The sequence below is a fragment of the Hylaeus volcanicus genome, chromosome 6 (genome assembly GCF_026283585.1).
Source record: "Hylaeus volcanicus isolate JK05 chromosome 6, UHH_iyHylVolc1.0_haploid, whole genome shotgun sequence".
Taxonomy (NCBI): domain Eukaryota; kingdom Metazoa; phylum Arthropoda; class Insecta; order Hymenoptera; family Colletidae; genus Hylaeus; species Hylaeus volcanicus.
Window position 1 is genome coordinate 23,580,128 of NC_071981.1, and position 19,252 is coordinate 23,599,379.

General features: G+C 31.8%; 5 protein-coding genes across 9 annotated transcripts; 3 read left to right on the forward strand and 2 right to left on the reverse strand.

The window, feature by feature from the left end:
- Positions 1 to 151: 151 nt before the first annotated feature.
- LOC128878636 (uncharacterized) lies at positions 152 to 2,740 on the reverse strand. Its single transcript, XM_054126987.1, has 2 exons — positions 2,522 to 2,740; positions 152 to 2,425 (listed from the first exon to the last, which is right to left on the reverse strand). The coding sequence occupies exon 2, from the start codon at positions 2,418 to 2,420 to the stop codon at positions 282 to 284; it is 2,139 nt and encodes a 712-aa protein (XP_053982962.1). The 5' UTR covers positions 2,421 to 2,425; positions 2,522 to 2,740; the 3' UTR covers positions 152 to 281.
- A 167-nt stretch (positions 2,741 to 2,907) lies between these two features.
- On the forward strand, positions 2,908 to 4,208 carry LOC128878639 (mediator of RNA polymerase II transcription subunit 21). Its single transcript, XM_054126991.1, has 3 exons — positions 2,908 to 3,433; positions 3,518 to 3,629; positions 3,699 to 4,208. The coding sequence occupies exons 1-3, from the start codon at positions 3,392 to 3,394 to the stop codon at positions 4,079 to 4,081; spliced, it is 537 nt and encodes a 178-aa protein (XP_053982966.1). The 5' UTR covers positions 2,908 to 3,391; the 3' UTR covers positions 4,082 to 4,208.
- A 241-nt stretch (positions 4,209 to 4,449) lies between these two features.
- On the forward strand, positions 4,450 to 15,712 carry LOC128878176 (interaptin-like). Of its 5 annotated transcripts, none has more exons than XM_054126163.1 (39): positions 4,450 to 4,838; positions 4,932 to 5,114; positions 5,194 to 5,390; positions 5,461 to 5,476; positions 5,853 to 5,932; positions 6,018 to 6,177; positions 7,479 to 7,529; positions 7,626 to 7,748; positions 8,068 to 8,193; positions 8,283 to 8,420; positions 8,485 to 8,580; positions 8,654 to 8,785; positions 8,860 to 8,964; positions 9,039 to 9,134; positions 9,195 to 9,329; positions 9,401 to 9,442; positions 9,534 to 9,617; positions 9,692 to 9,784; positions 9,842 to 10,000; positions 10,063 to 10,158; positions 10,237 to 10,305; positions 10,384 to 10,473; positions 10,563 to 10,709; positions 10,775 to 10,870; positions 11,292 to 11,354; positions 11,478 to 11,573; positions 12,330 to 12,413; positions 12,518 to 12,661; positions 12,846 to 12,893; positions 12,975 to 13,072; positions 13,154 to 13,634; positions 13,699 to 13,944; positions 14,029 to 14,109; positions 14,181 to 14,318; positions 14,389 to 14,577; positions 14,672 to 14,818; positions 14,924 to 15,171; positions 15,236 to 15,428; positions 15,527 to 15,712. In XM_054126163.1, the coding sequence occupies exons 1-39, from the start codon at positions 4,629 to 4,631 to the stop codon at positions 15,701 to 15,703; spliced, it is 5,157 nt and encodes a 1,718-aa protein (XP_053982138.1). In that variant the 5' UTR covers positions 4,450 to 4,628; the 3' UTR covers positions 15,704 to 15,712. The 5 variants fall into 5 exon arrangements, with proteins under 5 accessions (XP_053982138.1, XP_053982139.1, XP_053982140.1 ...); XM_054126164.1 differs by having other exon boundaries at positions 14,389 to 14,481; XM_054126165.1 differs by lacking the exon at positions 14,389 to 14,577.
- LOC128878177 (uncharacterized) lies at positions 6,186 to 7,420 on the forward strand. Its single transcript, XM_054126168.1, has 3 exons — positions 6,186 to 6,507; positions 6,589 to 6,771; positions 6,830 to 7,420. Exons 1-3 carry the CDS (start codon positions 6,328 to 6,330, stop codon positions 7,178 to 7,180), a joined length of 714 nt encoding a protein of 237 aa, XP_053982143.1. The 5' UTR covers positions 6,186 to 6,327; the 3' UTR covers positions 7,181 to 7,420.
- Positions 15,713 to 16,201: 489 nt separating the features above from the next.
- LOC128878178 (uncharacterized) lies at positions 16,202 to 17,211 on the reverse strand. Its single transcript, XM_054126169.1, has 3 exons — positions 16,685 to 17,211; positions 16,535 to 16,616; positions 16,202 to 16,391 (listed from the first exon to the last, which is right to left on the reverse strand). The coding sequence occupies exons 1-3, from the start codon at positions 17,022 to 17,024 to the stop codon at positions 16,214 to 16,216; spliced, it is 600 nt and encodes a 199-aa protein (XP_053982144.1). The 5' UTR covers positions 17,025 to 17,211; the 3' UTR covers positions 16,202 to 16,213.
- Positions 17,212 to 19,252: the final 2,041 nt, after the last annotated feature.

The following is a 19,252-nucleotide window of genomic DNA, read 5'->3' on the forward strand; positions in this document are numbered from 1 at the left end:
GAATGCATCTTTCATAAATGTATAAACGAATTCAATTAGTATGAAACTAAGCTTAATATTCGTAATACAATTTGAATAACTATCTAAATTATTCGATCGTACGATACCTAATTATGAGATTACAGTTTTACAATAAAAATTGTCGTAAAGGTCATATTTTTGTAAAAATATAATACAAATAAATAAAACGAGTTCATGTATAATAATTTGTATAAATAAAGTCTATATTTTTTCGATACGATTACATACGCAGTGTCGAAATTTTTGTATACATTTGTAAACTATTTTCTCTTGATTTTTGGAACTTTCCTATTCCTATTTCTATTCTTCACGTTAGAAACTTCGTAAAAATTGCTACCAATTTTCTTTCGTTTATTAGCTCTTTCTATAGCTCGACGTTGTTTACTCGTCAATTTCTTTTTGCTTTTCAAAGATTCCTCTGTTTTGGAAGATACAGAGGAAATTTTGAACGCGCCACTACTCGATACAGTATTTGCGTTAAACGTTTCGCTACTGCTAGAATCATAGTCCTCCTCTATAATATCGTATGCACTTTGTAACAAAGTATCCTTTTTTAACGAGAGACGACTCTCATCATCAGAAGATTGTCTTTCTCCGTTATCCTCGTCCTCCAAACTTTTATTACTTTCATCGTTTTCTTTGTTTTCCGTTGATAATACTTCGTCAACTTCGGTATTACATTCGCCTTCAATTTCATCGATATCACTATCATCTAAAACTAAACTACTTTCCATTCTATCTTTATTTTCCTTATCTACAGATTCGTTACAGTTTAAGTCATTTCTAATATCCTCGTTTGAATATGGTAAACCAACCCTTATTTTTCGAAAATCCTGTATCACAGCTAGCTGAACCTTTTTTGGTTCTTTGCTCTGTACAGTTTCAGTGTTTTCTGTATTAGTATCGTTATTTTCGTGTTCCATGTTACCATTTTCGACAGGAGACTCGTTAATAATCGTAGCATTTGATAATGGTTCTTCGAAACCAGGAGGGGCTACATAGAAAGGTAATTTTCCACGCTGCCAATCATTTAAAACCATCCGCGAAACGATGGATATATCTGGTTCCCCTTTCTTCAACAATTTTCCGCTTCTACGAGCCAATTTCTCTAAGAAATCGATGTGATCTTCCCATTCCATAATTTTATAAGTTTTGCGTATATATTCTGCTTTTACTCGCGATAAAACATCCTCGATATAGTCTTCTGGATTTTGGACAAGTTCTACTCTTACTACACCTTTCAAAACTTTTTCTGTATCGGTTTCTGCCGATGGATAAACTACACCTGGACAGTCTATTAAATAAATACGACGCATCAAAGTAATGTATTGCCATACTTTCGTTTCACCTGCTATCGGTGCAACCTTACACACCTTCTTTGATTTCAATGTATTTATAATTGAACTTTTTCCTGTATTGGGATACCCTATAAAACCTACACTAATTTGCTTTTTGTCCATATGTAATTTCGCAAACTGACGTAATAAATTTATTAGGGAACCTTTGCCAAACGGATGCGTCAACGAAGCGTGAAACGCCACCGTTGGATACTCTGCACTCAAAATTGCAACCCATCTTTGTGTAACCCATGTTGGTACAAGATCTACTTTATTTAAAATGAACATTAAATGCTTATGAGGTTTTTCAGTTTTAAGATACTTTTCTACCGGGGGAGATCTAGTTCCTAACGGATCTCTGGCATCTAATACTTGTAAAATAACATCAGAAGAATCAATAACTTTATATAATTCATTCCAAATTCTCTTACTCTGTCCCGCTGCCATAACCCAGTCTCTTTGTAAATCTCTTACACCTGTATCAGGACGTACCAGATCAAGATCTTTAGAATCCTTTTCCCTATCATACACTTCCTCTTTCTGTTCTACTAATTTCTGTAACTCGTCGTACGTTGACGTTGTTAAATTCGGTTTTTTCCGTATTTTCTTTGGGCCAAAGACACTATCAAAACTTTCTGTATCCAATAAATGTGCCCTTGCGTTTGCAGCCTTTTGTTGAAGTAGAGTTACTGGTAATTGACTAGGTTTCATAACAACATTATAAGGATCTTTCATAGCTTTCCCTAATTCGTCTTGAAATTTTTGCAAAGCATTCTGGGAGATCACTCTTGAATTACCAAACCACCTTTGCGAAGGTTCCACGCGAGCCATAGTACCAGACGCTTGCCAGCCTTGGAATGGAGCTGGACTAATTATTTTACCTGTACGATCACGCTTGGGCTTTTGATTACGATACATTTGTAGTCTTTTAATCGTTGCTTTCGATCGAACTTTAGCTACGCCTTTTAGCCCTTCCGTGGGTCGTTCGGGATTCATACTGTGACCTGAACGATTGAATCCCTCTTTTCTCGGAGCTTTATTCGTAATGCGTGACTTTGCCATTTTAGCTGTAATCAAATATATTTACAGTTTTATCCATCAATATCTTATATTAGAACTGTAGAAGAAAAATTAGAAGTTAATATTACGGGAAATATTATTACCTTTTTTTTATAAACTTCTGGTTTATAGTAATTATTATACTACACGGTTATTTATTATAAGCTTTTTCCTAAATTCGCTTTTATATGTCGCAGCAATGACGTTCGATATGTCTGAAGAAATAATAAATTACACATAACCTATAAAACATTTCGTATCGAATGTTTTGATAATTGCCGTACACGTGCCTGAAATAAACCTAGGAACAGTCGGTAATAATGATTCGTACCGTACGAGAGGAAAATCCCCAATTACTGGTCACCAATAAAAACGCGACGTTTAAATTTGCTTAGAACCAGCCCTAACCTGAAAATATTCCAACGAAAGTTACGCCTCTATAAAACTTGGAGTAACTACTCTATGGTGCAAATGCTCCATAAAGAAAGGCGCATTTAGATGACCAAAGAGCAAACGCCAAACTACGCCAAACGTATGCAATTGCATTGAATTGCATGCAACCTATATATAGATATGCATATTTAGATATGTTCTGTCTTACGAATGTTTATTAAAATTACAGAAAAAAAAGCAATTACGTAGGCGTCATTTAGCTGCTTTTATATTATACGAATGTTTACAGTGCGGCACGCGCATTATTTTGGATCAGCACGGCATCGCTTATGTCGAACGTTTGTGTACCGTATAAATTAAGTTATTTACAGACTTCTAATAAGAAACATATTTAAAAGAATAATTTAAAAGTGGTTTAGTTGATCGAAATATAAAAATACATTATTGATAGTAATGTCAAAAATCAGGTTATTCGATCTATAATTTGTTGGTAGACTGCATATCGAACAATGTTGCACAAGGAGTAGTACTTGCATCAAAGAAATAATTATATGCAGTTCTAATAATTATATCGTAAAAAAATGGCGGATCGTCTAACGCAATTACAAGATACCATAAATCAAGTAATATATTTTTCCATTTCTCCAGTCTACATCAATGTGTCTGTATCGACGAATATATTTATTTAATCGTATATCTTATTCTAGCAAGCTGAACATTTTTGTAACAGCGTGGGCATTTTACAACAATATTCTACCCCCAGTAAATTTCCTGGTTTCGATCGTGTAGGAACACCACAGCCGCATCAACCTCAAGAAGGTAATTTTACTTTTCATTTTCTGTACTAAATATTTAGTTAATATCTATGTAAGCAATTTCTAATTGTAGATTATGCAGCATTATTTGCAACCTTAATAGCAAGATGTGCAAAAGATATCGATACTTTGATAGAAAGTTTGCCTAGCGAAGAATCATCACAAGAACTACAGGTCGCGAGTCTTAGTCGTCTCGAACAGGAGAATCAAGAAGCCGGTGAACAATTAGAAGAAGTTGTAAAGCAAGGAGAAGCGCTTCTACAAAGGATTCAAGCTGCTTTGCAGGATATCGCCCAAAGTCAATTAGATATGCAAGACCCAGCGCCTACGTCTATAATTAATATTAATCTTAATACAAACGTGAGTTTCAAACAGGACAGTGTGAATTCTGTAAATACAGTGCCCTCTAATAACGCGCATCCGTTGTCTGAACGATCACCGAGTTCCATAAATTAATGATACATTTTTATATTAATTTAATTACTCTAAAAATCATAAGAAAATGGACTTTATCGAGTGTGTATACATTGGACCTGGACAAATTTTATTTGAAATGAAAATAATAAGTAACTATTTACAATAATCGTTTCTGTATTTATTTTCCCAAATATTACTTGAATAACTCTCGGGAGCTTTCGTGCCATTGGCTTTTTTATGAAACTTTACAAACTTTGACTAATGGTACAAAAGCTTCGAAGGTTATAATGTTTGTTAGCCATAGAATACATATTTGATAGTCTTGTCGGAATTACAAGTACGCCACAGATGGCAGCATCCGACATTATCCATTCCTAATCGAGTTGGCCAATCTGGACCATCCATGATTCAGGCTGCTGGTTTAAATACCATTAAAAACACGTTGTCAGTTGATAAAATGGCGAGTTAGCGTGTTGACATTTATTTAAAGATCGTTTTTAAAGCGAGTGTAGGAAGATTATTTTACTTTAATAAACCTTGACCAACGATCGATTCCTGTGTTCGGTATCTTTCTAATTCACGTGTCATGAATAATCTCGATTCAATGATCGAACCCGTTCCAAATATATCTACGGTTGTGGACGAAGATCGCGATTTCATTGCAAGTGATAAATCTACCCAGGAACTTTGCGATAAAACAGAATGTCTGAAACTTATCGACGAGTTTCACAAACTGTACGAGGATCGTATCAAGCTTGTTGATCGAGTATGCTTTACTGAACTGGATCAAGTCTCTGTAAGCTTTTTAATTCTTCCTTAAAATACGGAACTTTCCAAGATTCAGCGATTAAAGTGATTTTTTTTTAATAACAAATACTCAACCTTTCAGATGAAATTAGAAATATCAAAAGAATGGATCAAGAATTTAAGAGAACAAAACATTTCGTTGGTACAGACAGTAGAAGAACTGGAGGAAACTGTGTGTAGTAAAGCAAAAATATTAGAACAGCAATTGAAACAGACATCTGTGTTAGCATCCAAAAAGAAAACAGAATCCATTTTCACGGAGAAGGCAAGATTTTGAAAACTTTTTATGGAAATGGTTGAAATAAAGAGAGTAATATATATATAACAAATGTTTTTTGTTACAGACTATAAATGAACTTTCGAGTCGTGTCAGTAATTTAGAGAAACACGAGGAATATATGCAACAAAAAGTAGAGTTTCTTCAAAGCGATATTAGAAGTTTACTAGAATTTATACGACGTGCAGCACAGGAAAAGCGTTGGAATTTAGATGGGATAACATTCTTTGAAATTCAACCTAGCGATATACCCGTTCCTATCGAGTAAGTTTTCATTATTATACAATCTAGACCCTTATATGGTAAATCAATTTTCTTTTTTGTACCTTTACAGTTGTAGCTGTGACCAGGTAAATATACATTTAGATGACAATAAAAGATTCAAACTTTTAATAAAAGTAAATCATGGTCCTCCGAATAAATCAGATTATCCATTAGGTGGGAGTATTTTTATAATGCATCCTGCTCATTTAACACCTCTCTAACTAAGCTTGCAATTTTCTTGCACACATTACCAATGTATATTGTTTATTTTACATTTCGGTTTCCTACACTCGTTCTAGTAAATTCTTTGTCAAAAATGCTTCTTATGCAAAATAAATGATAGGCCTATGAAATGATTTATGTAAAGATTGTTGTTCTTTTTACGCTAATCCTTATTAGATTTTTTTTGTAATATCCGCTAAAAGTAATAATTTTTAATCGCGTATGCAATTTCTAACTTAGGAAGAGACAAATCATGAAAGTATACAGACCTTAAAATTGCAAATTGAACGCTTTCAGGAGAATGAAAAAAAAATGATTGCGTAAGTATAAACAAAACAAATTTTAATATCTATGATTCGTCCATGTAACATGTTTTTGCTATTCGAACTTTCGTGTATTTCTCAGATACCAAACCGAGCTGGAAGATAAAGTAACTCGTATCAACGAGAAACTAGAAATTAAGGAAGATACTATTAAAAAACATTGTACACAATTTCAAAACCTTAGTGATAATCTTAAAAAACGTGCGAAGTTTACAAATCAAGTTTCGTGCAATTCGGTTGATGTAAGTTAGCACATTCAAAATCGTTGTATTACGAGACTATTTCCCGTAGTTATAAAAATGTTCGCGAAGGCAATCATGTTGACATTTGTTTAAAGAGGATAAGTTACTGTAAACGCATCTAAATTTCCTGTTATTGTTCAGACTGCGTTAATGGCCGATATTGTGGAAGATGTGTTCATTGAAAAGGACGCAGAGACGAGATATTTGCAATCTCCTTTGGCAATATTAACTAGCGATGCTAGCGTAAATTTAAATAATTTGAAAGTACAGTTAAACGAACAACGCAAGGCGACCGAAGAAATGGAACAGCTGATGGCTAATTTCCAGAAAGTTTGTGCTATTCGCTTGCATACGTACATTTTTTTCGCGAGCAACGATTCGAAGATAATTCCGCTTTGTATCGATTGCTAGGAATCGTTAGAGAAGCAAGATGCTTTGAGAGCAGAAGTGCTAGATAAAAATGAAACGATAGTATCTCTGCAAAAGCATATAGCTGCGTTACAGGAACAGTATCGTTTTGCAAACATAGAGAAACAGTTTAAAGAAGATATAATTAAAGAAATGCAAAAAGAGCTGAAACTAGAAAAGGCCAAGGTATAATTAGTAACCCTTTCGTTTGTCTGCAAATGATAGTAATATCTTTTGTTTACAGCGTTTATACTCCAATCTACCTTTTCGCGTTTACAATTATTCTAACAGCCTTGGTACTGACACTCAAGAAATGGAGTCTTTCTGTAAATCATATGAGAAAATTAACGCGCCGAAAGTCTTTTATACATTCGCAGAGGATAAAAATTACATTTCCTTGATGCAAACTCGCATCGAGAATAGTATAAATCGCAAACGAGAAACTGAAAGTCTGCCTGTAATAAAGACCAAAGCTATAATGACGAGAACGATAAATTACTCTCAAACGAAAGTTGATCTGCGTAACCATTGGCGCAATATCGATAAAAAGATCTTGAAATATAGTAAAAATTTATCAAAAATTTCAAAAATCTAACTCCAATAGTATTTAGATTAAACTATCTATTGGTAAATAAAATAAATTCTAATTAATAAATTAAACAGTGAATTAGTTATGTCGAGTAATGTTTAATTGTGTCAATTGACGAGTAATGTACATACAATTTAATAAATATTGAAATATTTAATAGAAACTTTGAATGGAAATATATATCAACATGATTGCCCTGTAACACACTTTCTCTCCTATTATGCACAAATACAAATATTATATTACTTAAAGTAACAATTGCAATAATTCCTTCATTTCTAAATGCCTCTTAATATAATTCTAGGAAACACGTGCTGTAGAGAATGTTTTTGTCGGTACAAATACATGTCAAGAGGTTGGTAAGAGCAAAAAATATATAAGCATGCTTGTTACAAATAATTTTATGTAGGACAATTGTTAAATAATAATTACTGTATATTCATATTTCTAGAATGAAGTGATATCATACTTGACTAAAGTGAAATCATGGATGGAACAAGAGAAAGAGGATCTACTTAAATTAAAAGCAGACTTAGAGAACACTTTAAATAAATTATACTTTGAGAAAGATCAAGTTGGTAACTTTATTATAATTTATGAAATAACATATCAAATCCATTGACTAATTTGTATATTTAAACAAAATTTTCGTAATAATTATTTGCAGTGAATTCAATAATTTTGATTTTTGTTTAGTTACATTAAAAGAAAAAAGCTAGTTTATTTGTTAAATTTCTTTTTTCTATATCAATTATATTCGTTTAAATTCTTCACTCACAATCGGTATCAAGTGGAGTTTCATGATCTTACCATTGATAAACATTTTTCAGTTGTCTATAGTATCGCAAAGAAATCGCAAGAACAATAATTGAATTTGCTTTTTAATTGTACAGGAATGTTGTGAAACTATAAATGAATTCGATGAGAACAGTCTTTATGAACTAACTAAAAATATCGACTGTGTAAAAAAAATGTGTTCAAAAAAGGAGGAGTTAATCGCAAATATTAATTCTAGTATAGTATGTATAGCTCTTTAAATAGTTTCTATACTGTAAGTTACAATGTAAAGATAGATAATGTTACTAAACTGTTCAAATCTTCGTTTTAGTTATGTACAGACGTTAACCAGCAATTTAAATTAATGGATATATTTAGAGCGTGTGCTATCGAGGCACAGGTCACTACAGAAGACCTCAAAGAAGAAATTGGAATCATTGTTTCTACCTTTAAGTCCAGACATCAAAAGGTAAATTAATATATGTAAATTTTATATGTAGAGTTTTTGTATTATTAATATAAAATGTTTCCAGTATACCGATTTAAATAAGGAGATCATGAATGTACAAAATCAATTAATAAGAAGTCGAGAAAGAACAATGGAAGCAATTAATAAATTGGAGTTAAAAGTAAGATACATTAAAGTTTATCTCGTTAATATCGTTATTCTACTTATCCATTTAAAATTTCTATTAAACATAGGAAGAAGAAAGTAAAAGACATAATGAGAGAATTAATTCAGGAAACATCAAGCTGAAAGATATTAAAGATAAAATGAATCATGCTCAGTCTAAAATGTCAGTTCAAATTACCGAAATGCAATCTAATTTAGAGGTGAAATTTTGTTTGATGAATTACATTACCAACATTATAATTTCGTAGTTGTTTTATTTACGTTTAAATTTCAGGAAAAAGTTTTTTCGAATTATACGGAAATGTGTATGTGTAACGATTTATTACATTCAGCTATCGAGGAAATAGAACAATCGTCGAATAGTCTACAAGTGTTTCAAGTAAAGTTTGCGAATTTTATTCGAACAGTACCATTTAGAAACTTGAGAATAAATAATAATATTTTATTTTCAAGGGATGCTGCATTGCCACGGACGTGGAAGAATTAAAGAGTCAACTTTGCGAAATGGACTTATCTATAAAAAAATTACAACAAAGGATACATGATGCGGTAAGTACAACGAAATATATTTTACTGATTTCACTTTTAAAAACGTGTTCTTGTTCGTAGCTGTTAGAACACGATGTAGTAGAAAGTACACTATCTCAAAAGGAGAAAAAGTTAGTAAAGCTAGAAAAAGAAGTCGACGCGATTCACTCGAAAATACAACACATATTGGACAAATTTATTTTCTCAAAGGATCAAGTAATTATTTACCATTTAAAATAATAATATTTTTATTGAATACTTTTAATTTGATTACGATCAATCGGTAGGTGTGTGATAGTAATGTCGCAGAGTCTCAACAATATACTCAGGTACTGTATCGTTATTTATGAATTCTGAGTTTCTTCTCATAAAAAAGATGTGTACATCTACTATATTTATACGTCTACTATTTCATCTTAGACTTTGAATGAAATACTGCAAATCAAACAAGATTTACACAGATTAAGAAAGGAACACGATGAGTTGAAGTGCAAACTGGTACAAGTAAGAAAATTATTCAGGATTATTTTTATAGTGTGTTGCGTATGTTTCCTTATATATGGCAAATTTTTTTACAGAAATCACGTTACACAGAATGCGACGAAAATACATGTTTATGGAAATGTAGAATGACCGATTTACAAGATCAAATTAAAATAATGCAACACGAGGTACATAACAACAACGCCTTTTTTTAAACAAATATATCACACTTTTACTCTTTTTAGGCAAAATGTAATCAAGAAACAAACAATTTCCTAAAAAAAAACATTGAATCGATAGAAGAAGAACTTCGTATCGTGCAAGCGAAAGCACACAAATTTAAACGATCGTATTCCATAGATAACATAGAATTGCAGAAAAAATTGATAAAATTAGAAAATGCTGTAAGTATTAATTATACTTATAATTGTAAAACATTAAACGTAATATTAAATATGTCTGTCAGCTCAAATTGCAAGAAGAAATTGAATGTAGTCTTCGACAGCAATTAAATGATAACGAAGTAGAACTGAAAAAATCTAAAGAAGTGCTGAATTCTTTTGTAAGTTAATCGAATAAAATAAATGTAGGTCTTTTTTTATTACTTCCAATATTAATACTTGTGACGTTTAATGTACAGTATGCTGAAAATAATGTCGAAGAAACACTTTTGCACTGTGGATGTAACCAGTTTAAACACGATGCAATGGTAAATCTTTATAAATTGTTTTGTGTTAAATATAAACGACAAGTAATCTCGAAATAACAAATTGATTTTTATTCGCAGGTAGTCCCTCAACTATTAAAAACGTTACAAGACACTATGAAGTCAACAAAATGTGGTCTTCAGGAGCTTAAAAAAGAGTTTAAAAAATTGGTTCGTATCGTCCTTTTACATTATTGATATTTTATTAGATATAAACAAAAATTGAAATTCGAAATTTTTTAAAAATAATGCATTCACAGATTTGCGAAGATCAATCTAACTTGTGTTCCTCCGCAAGATCAGTAATGAATCTGATGGACAAATTGCAAAAATACGAAGATGAATTAGATCATTGTTCCCAAGAAACCGAAAAGCTTAAACATGTTTTATCTAAGAAAGATAAACTCGTAAGTATAAATTATTTGCGAATACGTAAGGTAACAAATAAGTATAATTACAACTGTATTTACAGTTGGAGGATATGAATAAAATTATTAAAATTCAAAAGGACTCGATTTTTATGACGCAAGCTGAATTAAAGGAGCTTCATCAGAATTTGCAGAAAAAGGTATGCTAAAAATAACTCGATTTATCATATATAGAATTAACATTTCATTATGCATTATATAATAATATTAGTGTTTCGTATCAAATGTGCAAACATAATTAGATTGAATTGCACGTATTACCGACTTTTCTAAATAATCGACAATATTTGGGGAGATGACTTTTTATGCTTGTAGCATGATCTCCAACGATTTTCTCTAAATAATTTTTGATAATTTTCTGTATTATTTCTTGGCCTGTAAATGCCAAAGTTGATATTCTTTGACCGCGAGAACTTTGATATTAATTTGTTGTTTAATCAAGAGATTGTGATATTTAAAAAAAACCAAGAATTTAAAAGTATCATCAAGACATTGCACTAAAGGTACGTGAATTATAAGCATCGAAACTATAACACTAAAACGTGAAATGCATATTTCTAGATTGATAATAAGGATCAAGTAATCTCAAACAATGAAAAAGAAAAGCAAGAATTATTAAAACAGGTTTGTATTGACTTCATTTATACTCTCCTTTATCAAAATAGAATTATTTAAGTTTGTATAGTTCCTTAATTTTTAAGTTATTCGACACAATGATCTATATAAATTACATTTCCTGTTTTTCAGAATCAACTTCAAATTCAAACTATCTGGCATTTACAAAATGCTGTCGTAGAAGCTAAAAGATGTATAGATCAAATGGGGCATGGAACTATGAGTGACGTGAGTGAACAGTGGTCCACAATTTCATCTTCCGCGTACAGTCATGGAAATGTGCATGATGTTTAAACTTTAATTGTAAAAATGTGTGTAAATGTTTTCACCTATTTCCAAAAAAAAAAAAAGCATTCACTGTAACTTTTTTCGAAAGTCCGTATAACAGTTGCCAGTACAGTTTTAAAGTCTTGTATGTATCATAGGTAATTGAAAAATATTTAAAATAATATCAATTGGTCTGTAAATTTGTACATTGTATTTTTTAAAGTATTTAAATTTTGAAAATCGAATCGAGTGACATACATAGTTTAATGTGCATGTTTTATATGAATGCTATACATTTGTAAAAATGATGATTATTTCTGTAAATATTGTTGGTCAGTTTTGAACTCATTAAAATTCTATTTTATTCTTTAAACGTTGAAATTGATAAATTTATATTTCTGTATACAAAAAAAATTGTAAATTTTTAATAATAGTACTACGTGATTTACTAAATAAGGCTGATTAATATTTATCGACATAATAAATGATCAAATATATACCGTGCATGTCTTGTGTTCGTTATTTTTACATTAACAATAGTTTCAAACTAACATGTTTTCCTGTGATTCCAAATACGGTGTGTACTTTCAATTAATAAAGTTAACGATCGATGATATGTGAAACCAAAGTTTTCGTTTGAAATAGTGATTAGAAGATGTTTAGCAATTTTTAAGAATTACGAACAGGAAATAGAATCGAATGGGTTATCGTTTACAGCTTCAAGAAAAGTGTAAAATTATTCGTTTATTGACAGTGTACGCGGAAGAAACTCAAAGTCAGTACAATGAATGCTTTGCAGAGGTACGTTAGATTATTACTACTATACATACTCTTAAAAACGTGAATGAAACATTGTATTTTTACTAATGCAATTACTAACAGAAATCTTTATTTTCTATTCAAAGGCTGCTAAACAAGACAAATTATTGGAGCTACAACGAGAGGTGATTTGTCATCTTCAACAAAGAATGTCTTATCTGGAATATGATAATTATTCAACTATTACTTCTATTCATGATATGCATTACTCTATTCTAAGAATAATAAAGGTAGAAAAATCTAAAACATTATGTAGAACGATAATATGAAATTGTTTTACATATCTCACAATAATAAAAAACATATGCCTTGTAATCAGAGTTTTGTTACATTTTAATATTTCGTTGTAATTATTAAAATAATAAATTAACGTTAATTCATTAAAGAATTGATAATAATTGTAAATATTTTTAGGAACAACTAGAAGCCCATGTAAATGATATACAAACTTTAAAATACAAGGTATGACAAAACTTGATAAAAAATATAAAAACAAACTTTTAACATGTTTTATCGATTGAATATTAATTTTATTTCATGTAGATAGATACTCTGATACAGTTAAAATGTTGCTCCGAAAATAAATTCAAAAATATGAAGAAGTTATGGCAAGAAACAGAAGGAAAATTACAGGAACTAAAGTAATGCATATATTAATACAAAGTTTTAGCAACATGTTTTTTATAACTTTTGAAACGGCACTTTCTTAATTATTTGTTTAGAAATTCAGCATTTAAATCTCAACAAACGACGAAGACTTACGAAGACAAAGAGTGCCAATGCAAAGTAGAAGTTGTGGATAATGATTGTGTCACCGAAGATAGAGTTAATTTTAACGAGTTAACGTGTAACAATACAAAACAATGTAAGGACTTCTTGCGTGAACACGAGTTACAGTCTGAAATCGACACTTTATCAAGAGAGAACGATGATATGAAGAAACAACTACAAAAATGCAAATTGGACTTTGACATAATCGATAAAGAACTGAAATTAGAAAGAGAAAATGGTACTTATACTCAGCAGGTTTCGTTTGAATTAAAAAAAAAAAGAGACACCGAGTGTTGTCTACGTTACGAAAATGAGCAACTCAGGTCTGATCTAAAGAAGCAAGCAAAGAAGATAGAAAAGTTACAGCTCGTTAAAGAAAACAATGTGAAATTTGAAAAATTAGTCAAGAAATTGGAAGACAAACAGATGCAGGTATATACACGAATACATACATTCATAAAGTAACGAACACAAAATTTAATTTCAATTCTCCTAGATTAATAGTTTGTGCAATCAAGTTACGAATAATGAGATTGTTATGAAAAAGCACGTCGAGACTATCGAGGAACTTGAGAAAAAATTGGATATAAAGAATGAGGAAATCAAAGAGTATTTATCTGAATTAAACGATGCTGAAGAAGAGATGTCATCTTTGCACGACCGAATACAATCTTTGAAAAACTTGTTGACAAGAAAATCAAACGAAATGTCTAAGTTACAAGCAGATTACGAAGTACTGAAAGTATGTATAAATATATTGATATCTGATAATATTTCAAATCGTTTAGTATTAAACATATACTTTTATAAAAGTATATTATTGCAGAATGACAACTCTATTCTAAGGATGGAGAATAACGCATTTGAAAATAAATCAAAAGAAGAGTATGGCCAACTGAAGAATATGGTATGCTTCCATCGATAAACTTAAATTTTACAATTAGTTGTAAAAGGGTACAAACATTATTTTTTCTTTAGTTGAAAGATGTTCAAATGCAATTGTGCTACGCTGAAAACAACTATCACAGGGTCACAGACGACTTTAATAAAACGCAAGAGCAATTGATCGAAATGACAAAACGCGAAGCTGATTTACAAGAATGCTTAACGAATACAGTACTTATCACGTTACAGTATTTTTTGTATTCATTCGAGAATTTGGTTGCTTTTTATCTAATTATTTTAGGAAAAAGAATATTGTTCAAAGCTATTAAACATAGAAAAGGAGAAAATTAAACTTGCAGACTGCTTAGATAGGCTCAGGGATGAATTAGAAGAGGTTGAAAAAAACTATTTATCGAAAAGTGGCCAGCATTGCAAACTGCAAGACATTTGCAAATCTTATGCAGACCAATTAGACATTTTAAAAGAACACGTTAAATAAATTCATATAATACTTATGTTTCAAAAAAATGTATCAAGATATTACGATACATAGTAATAATTAGATGTGTTTGTTATAATTTCAGATTGAGAAAGAACAAGAGAAAAATAAAAAGATAGAAATGTCAAAATGCTGTATAGTTCAGCAGCTCCAAGAATGCATGGAACAAAATTGTATTCTTAGCAAAGAAAAAGCTATGGTAGAACAAAATAATTGTGACATCATTTCTGAGGTAAAATGTAACTTGATTATTTAGTTATCGTAACGCAGAAGTAAATTAGATTTATTGTACAACATTATTTCGATGAAAATTCTTTACCGCTTAAATTCGTTCTAGTTGCAAGAGACACATAAATCTTTATTAGAATTAAGAAAAGAATGTCATTTAAAAAATAAGTCTCTGGCTTGTATATCGGCCGAATTAACGGAAACAGCTATGAGCAGATCAGAACTTTGCAATCAATCGCAATACGTTGTCTCTTGTATTCGCGTTTGGATGGAGGAGCAACGAGAATATGTGAAAAGTCTTAATTCAAAATTGAAGTCGTATCAACAACAATTACTGAAGCTTGGATTTGAGAAAAAGTAAGCGTTTCTAGTATTCTTGTAATCTCTTTTCTTTACAAAGCAATCAAAAATTATTTTACAGAGCTCTTTTAGATGAAACAAGAAAGTTGAAACGTATTAATCATTTACTGACACAAAGACTGAAAAGAATTCACAAACATGGTGGAAAGAATATTAAGAATCTTTGTGTAGGATGCCACATGGTACCATCGATTGTAGCGCAAAATACTGATGTATTATTTCCCGTGAACACCAAATATTCGTCCTCTCAAAAGGTTAGTGCATTTTTTAAAATATATGATGTTTAACTTATTTTCATAGAGAACGATTTTTTAATTAAATAACGATTGAATTTTTGATATATTTATTTTAGAAATTGCGCATTTCGACGCGTGGCAATGCTTGGTGGTTTCCCAAAATGAAGTATTTGATAAACGAACTACGAAAGAACAATTTGGAATACAAAGAAAATTTTTCCGACGAAGGGAACACTAGCAGAACATTAGAAGAAAATCGTGACTGTGGCTATCAGTCGTCTACTAGCAAATGAAAACGTCGTAGAACGTTTTGATTGGTATAACTTAAATGGTAATTTTTCTCTACCGTTTTGGGCTTTTTTGCTCCTTTATTTTACATCATGCAATTTCCCTTTTGTATTTATTAATACTGCCAAACGATCGCAAAGGATAAATGTACAAACAATAAGTTCATTTACTTTTTTAAACAATTTTTATTCATCTTGATCAGCTAAACTTGCTGGGTTGCGCAAGTTCATAATTAAACGATAATTTTTATGGCACAAAATACGTAGTAACACTAGATTCTTCATGCATATTTCATAGAATGCTTTAAGTAAAAAGTTGCTTTCAGTTATGCTAAATACTTCTAGACTTTTCGGAGGATTCTAAAATTGTACATTGTAATTGTAACATTTTCTAATCAAACTTTAGAGAAACTAAGAAGACTTTGTAAGAATAATTTTGTTAGAATAAAATAATGAACACTCAACAATAATTTTGTCCTACTCTATACAATCCTTTGAAACAAATTTTAGTACTTGTTATAGTACTAAAAAAAAATTTAAGATACGAACCAATACTGTATGCAACAAAGTAGCTTCATGGAAAAACTCATAAATTTCTTTAGCTGACCGCCATGGGTGCGATAGAAAAAATAAATGCATCAAGTATACAAGTCCTAAAACTGCGGAAATACTTTTACCTCTAAACGAATGAAGCCTGCAATACAAGTAATGTATATACGTTACATTCGTTTAGTATCACCAAATATTTACACGTTACAAGCAAAAAAATGTCCTGCATTGCAAATAATAATAAATTTTGAAGTAGAGTATATCTGTCAAATACTTGTATTTCAGTACCTCGCGAATTTGAAAAATTCCCACAGTTCGTACAGAAGAATATCGTTGCTCTTTGTTTTACATTCTTTTGCGAACTTATTTTCTGTAAATAAAAGAGTTTTACGTTACTTTAAACATTTAATAAGATCACTTTCGAACGTAATTACGTACCAAAGAAGAAAAGTACAATTTCCTTATTTTTCTGGTACTTCTTCAAATAATCTACATCCTGTTTTGTAAAGTATTGCCAAATGCATACACTTGGGATCGGCGGTTCATTATACCAACTATAAACACGATTTTTCGGGTAAACCCACGAACCACATAAATCATCGTAATTCACGTTCGATTCAATTTGAATCGCTGAATAAATTTTCCGAGAAGTTACTATTCGACTGTCGGGTAACGGGCGCTCCGATAGATTCAACGATTTAACGTCAAGTATCGTTTTCGAGTGACTTTGAGCTTCTACTTCGTTGTTATTATCTTTTTCAATGAATGTATCTGACATTATCAGAAATCATTTTATAGTAATACAAATATTAGACGAAAACATTAACGGAGGTTAAGCGAGATTATAATAGCGATTAGATGTCAATGTATGTGCAACAGGTGTAACATAAATATAACCTAGGTACCGAGAAACACTTAACACATGCGTACAGCTTGTCACGTCAGAATTTACTACGATCCGCATCACGTAACCACTAGTAACCACACGGAACGAATAAAGATTGATTGAAGAGCGGGAAGATCCCCTCTCCTGCGACCCAACGAGTTGCGCAGTCGCGCCACGTGCATCTAGACGTCGGGTGGGGACTGGTGGGGGATCTCCATGGAGAGTAAGAGTGGGGAAGAACAGAAAGCTGCTGTGGGATTCCTTAGTAAAGGTACGGAGCGCTAGGGGAAACCAGTGATGGGCAAAACCCTAGGGTTCGAATCATGAAGACTGCATGAGTCCTAACTGTGTAGTGTAGAAGTGTTATCAAAATCCCGAGCTTTAAGTTATGAATATTTCTACGAGTGAACGAAATATTCATGACTTAAAGCTCGGGATTTTGATAACAGTTTTCTAGTAACTTTCTTAGGGAGTTGAATCTCCTTATACAGTCTTCATGGTTCGAATAAATCTGAAGTTTGCCGACATGTTTGTCTCGTTTCCTCTTTTGAACATTCTCTAGAGAAAGAAACGAGACAAACACATTGGCAAACTTCAGATTTATCCGAAGCCTAGGGTTTTGCTCATCTCTGGGGGAAACGCGTGTGCATCTAGTGAGGACAGAAGGCGCCATCACACTCGCTTGTCGCTAAAGGACTCTTAAACTTGGATGTTCTGCGGTAGATGGCTCTCTATCCTTTCGACAGGGTAAAGAAGAACTACCCCTTCGGTAAGTGGAATCGATCTATATCGTAAATTGTGAAATGCGAAATGCACCTTATATTAGAAGAATCGTTGAAAACTCGTTTATATACATCGGTGGATAAAAAGAGAATGGTAAATGTAAGATACATCATCTTAAATAAATAGCAGAATTGTACGCATATAATTTTATAAGTAAAATGTCAAGGTTCCTTAGCACGTTTTCCTGTTACTCGATCGAGATATTTCGCATATAATGAAATCATTATCGAAGGCGAGACAAAAATAATTTCGAGGTTAAGAAATAAGGACCGCGTCTGCGTATTGGACGACTTTAGACACTGGGCCAAGCTTAGCTCTTTCCTAAGGTTGTTTGAAGGCCATGTTGTATGTAGAAGATGGTCAAGGTCATTGTAAGTTACAGTTACCATCAGAGTTTCAACGTTTTATTACTCGTTTCTTTACATTATTCATTACAATTCAACTCACGTGGCAATAATATTCGCGCGAATAGTTTCGTAGATTCAGCGATGTTTTCTTCTCGAACGAACAACTGGAGCTACGTATTTTTGATTCATCATCGGTTACACAACGAACAACGTGTAATACTTCATAGAAATGCAAGGTACATTTTACAGTCTCGTATCATAAGTTGACTTTCGATTATTTTTGTGACAATGGGTACGTTCTATTATTATTTTTAGTGCTGGAGAAAGATAAAACGATTAAAAGAATTCGCTCTACAAGACAAGAGGACCGATGGAGTACACAAAATCTCACAATTTTTTTTTTTTACTCGATTCCTTGCTCCTATCTCGATTATTCGAGTCCGTTAGCGACCTTGAGCTTGACCTTGGGCGTGTCCTCGACATACAAAGTGGCACGAAGATGATCGCGTCGAACGAGCCCTGACCTAACCTATTCTAGGCTATGTCTCCGTTCTCTGTATACAGACAAAGCCTAGGAGAGGCTAAATCAAGATACTCTGAAGAAACGATTGTTATCCAGCGAGTACGACCGTTCAGTGTATATATATATATATATTTTTTTTTTCTTTTTATTTTAGGAAAAACATCGACGAAATGTTAAATTCAAACATTTCCCATAGAAAACAAAAATCATTAAGTAGACTGCGGATTTTATGCGTTTATGATACGTCCTAACATAGTAAACGCGCGCGACCAAACGGTTTGCGCTTATACAAAATGAAATAACAGCGTCATCGTAATAATTGTATAACTTATATTGAACACGTATTCTGCATACTTTTGTACATGTATTCCATATTATTATATACGTTATAAATGCGTTAATGTTGATATCATTGTAACGATTGTAGAATATATTCTGCACGTTTTCCGTAATCGTTCTACGTAATA